The sequence below is a fragment of the Lactuca sativa genome, chromosome 4, assembly GCF_002870075.4.
Source record: "Lactuca sativa cultivar Salinas chromosome 4, Lsat_Salinas_v11, whole genome shotgun sequence".
NCBI lineage: Eukaryota > Viridiplantae > Streptophyta > Magnoliopsida > Asterales > Asteraceae > Lactuca > Lactuca sativa.
In genome coordinates, this window is record NC_056626.2 from 69,530,089 (window position 1) to 69,533,347 (window position 3,259).

Consider the following 3,259-nt stretch of genomic DNA (forward strand, 5'->3'; position numbering starts at 1 on the left):
GCACATATTAAAAATAAAAAAGAACAAAATTAAGTAACATATGGATTCATATATCTATCAATTGTATTGTAAATTGTAAATTAAATAAATAAGCATGCTTATTTATTTTTGCTTGTGTCTCGTTTCCTCCAAAACTTCTAGATACGTTGTGAGCATGCTATAAAAATTGATTAACATGCAGGTTGTGAGCATTAAAGAAGCTTTTGAGAAAACTATGAGACAATACAATTGTGAGTTTGCTTTTGTCCTCAACCGTGCTTCCAATCTTCATCTTGTTGAGGTTTGTTTCAGGGAGGGCAAAATATATATTTTTATATTTACATAAAGGAAAAAAGTTTGGATTAGAAAATGACATGTTTACCCTTGTAATGAAAAGTTGTGTTTCAATTTTGGTCCTTATTTTTGAGGTTCTTGTAAAGGTTTTGGTCCTTGAGTATAGCTGATTTTTTCCACTTTGGACCCAAAAATAGTCATTTTCGTTGGAGAAGAGGCCAAATATGCAAAAAGGAAACTGTAGGGACGAAAAGAAAAAAGAAATCTATATTTAGGGACTAACAATTGTAGTTGGTTCAACTGAAGACTTTGATCCTTCAAAAGGCAAGACTTTAGTTGACCTTCTAGTCCTTGTTGTTTCACTTTGTTGTGATTTTGGTCCCTCTTACTCGCACCGTTAGTAAAATGACAATTTTACCCCTAGCCCCTTTCTTATAAACCAAAAAAAGCAAACCATAACTTACTTGTGTAAAAATTCAAGACCCCCTACAGCTCTTGATTCAGTTCCCATCAATTCAATTAATCCTTCCCATTCCTGCATATATATATATATACATAAGGTATTAATAAAAATCATACATACATACATACATACATACATACCTACATACATACATACATACATAAGTGAAGAGGAGCTGAGAGGTGGAGGGGAAACACAGACCACACCAAAGCACCTACAAAAGTCACGATTTCATCTCTAAGCAGGAATGGGAATGGGAATACAGAAGGAGGAGCTGAGAGGTGGAGGGGAAACACAGACCAAGTGGGGACCAGCTGGGTTGCAACTAATATTACCCTCACCAATGTCCGGTAACTCCAGTTGTGGGGGCCGCATGTACCCAGCAACCAATGGCACGCATAGGATTGAAATCTCTATTCGTGAACCTGTATACATTAAGTTTATTTTTAGACAACAAGGTTTCGAAATCAAGATATAAAATTTATTAATTTATTAAATGTTGAGATATTGAAAGAGGATTTGGATTATAAAAGGTTAGTAGTACCTTGCTTTGTGGAGAGAGGTGCATGGCCTCGCTTCCTCCCAGCAATCATCCAGTTTTCAGAATTTGCGTTTATTTCATATACTACCTCATCCTGTTCGCAAATCAAATATATGATTTAACATTTAAGTCATTTTTACGTTTTTATTGCCAAAAAAAAAAGTAAAAATTTTAGAAACTTACGTATTGTTCGTCCTCGAGATACTTCAACCTTTCAACTCGCCACTTCATAGTAAAAAGCTGGCCGACTCTAAGGCCTTCTGGAGGAAGGGGAAGAAAACCAACTGCCAAACAAGGTTCCAACACTGGTCTTTGTAAAACAAGAGCACTCTTAAAAGTCAACATCTGTGAAGACTCATCCTCAAACATAGGAGTATGCGATCCATGATTTCTATCCCCAGATATTTTATATTTTATATTTAATATCGTATCACTCTCAGGATTCATATCTTTCGCTTCATCTGTAAAAAAAAAAAAAGAGAGAGATTGATTATTTTTTTCTAAAGATGAGTGATAAAATGAGAAATAAAATAATGCTTGCCATTTGTGGGTAGGGATATAGTGAACAAGATTCCGGCTCTTGATGTAGAAGGAACTACAAGTGGAAAGAAGGCGGATGTTGGTCTTCCATTACTTTGACTTTCACCAGCAAGGGTAAAATCGTCTTTTAGGTCCAGCCAAGAATCGTGTATGGTTAAGTTAGCCTTCACTTGTGAGTGGAGTATCACCTGGGAATGTGAGTAAATAATTATTATTTTTTTTTTTGCATTTAACCCTAACAAGACTTGAGATCAATATACCTGCAAAAGCAAGGTGCCATCACTGCATTTATCTGCTACACGTGTGCTGACATGGAATGGGTTGGTGAAGTGAACAGCTATAGTCCTACAAATAATGGCAAAAATGTTCAGGTGCTACATAACCACTATTCCTGCAAAGAATTAACATTGGTTATTGAAAATTTACTTTAATCAAATTGAATTAGTAGTTAAGTTATATGTACTTTTAAACATACAAAGTCCCTGAGAATTTTGTGCTAAGATGAGTCGTATCTTCTGGTAGCAGTCTTATAAGCCCAAAATTTGCTATTTTTTGCTGCAATTCTCTATCAAGTAGAATGTTGCTAGTTCTTATATCTGTATGGATGATTGGAACATGGTACTTTTCATGTTGATATGAAAGACCCCCTGCTTCCTGTAAGAAAATCTTTCTGGTACCCATATATAAAAGAGCTTGATCGTCAATGTGGAAAGGGACAGCTAGCTGTTGAATTACCACTCTTATGGTCTGAATCTGAGCTCAATTATCTACAGGAAGTCCAATAAAGGTATATATATATGTTCCTATCCTAAGTTTTGAATTTAAGAATAGACACCCCTGTGTTGTTGAATATAACAAACACATTACACATACATCCCTCCTATCAGGCTGAAGTTGTTGAAAGAGCAGAAGGCATCAGAAAAGAGTATAATGAGCTTGACACTGTCTGGTTCATGGCTGGATCCCTATTTCAGGTTGTTTAGCTTTTTCCTTGGTTCATTTTAGTTATTACTAATGCCTCACCTTGTAATCACATCCAAATTCATAATCAAAAATAAATAACTAGAATAAAGAAAGTAAAAGAAAATTTTAATATTATTTTAAAATCAGCTTCACCATGGCATTAAACTGCACGCTGGGATCTTCTTCCAAACATAATTATTTGGCTTAAATAATGCATACCGACTTTGCTAGAATATATATATGGCCAGGTACTTGAACAAATCCAGCCTGAATAAATCCAACCTAAGAAAGAACCTAGCCTATCAGAATCAGGTACTTGAAAAAATCCAGCCTGAATAAAAGCAAAAAAAAAAAAAATTAGAACTAGTTGAAATAAAAAGTTGAGTGGGAAAAGAACAAGACAAAAAGTTCTTCATCATGATAGAAATACAAAATACTAATAATGTTAAAAAGGAAAAATGATCATAAGATGTGAAGGA

General features: G+C 34.7%; 1 protein-coding gene across 1 annotated transcript; it reads right to left on the bottom strand.

The window, feature by feature from the left end:
- Nucleotides 1–966: 966 nt before the first annotated feature.
- Nucleotides 967–2,197, bottom strand: LOC128133841 (trafficking protein particle complex II-specific subunit 130 homolog). Its single transcript, XM_052771364.1, has 5 exons — nucleotides 2,078–2,197; nucleotides 1,819–2,005; nucleotides 1,461–1,738; nucleotides 1,281–1,371; nucleotides 967–1,161 (listed from the first exon to the last, which is right to left on the bottom strand). Exons 3-5 carry the CDS (start codon nucleotides 1,722–1,724, stop codon nucleotides 974–976), a joined length of 543 nt encoding a protein of 180 aa, XP_052627324.1. The 5' UTR covers nucleotides 1,725–1,738; nucleotides 1,819–2,005; nucleotides 2,078–2,197; the 3' UTR covers nucleotides 967–973.
- Nucleotides 2,198–3,259: the final 1,062 nt, after the last annotated feature.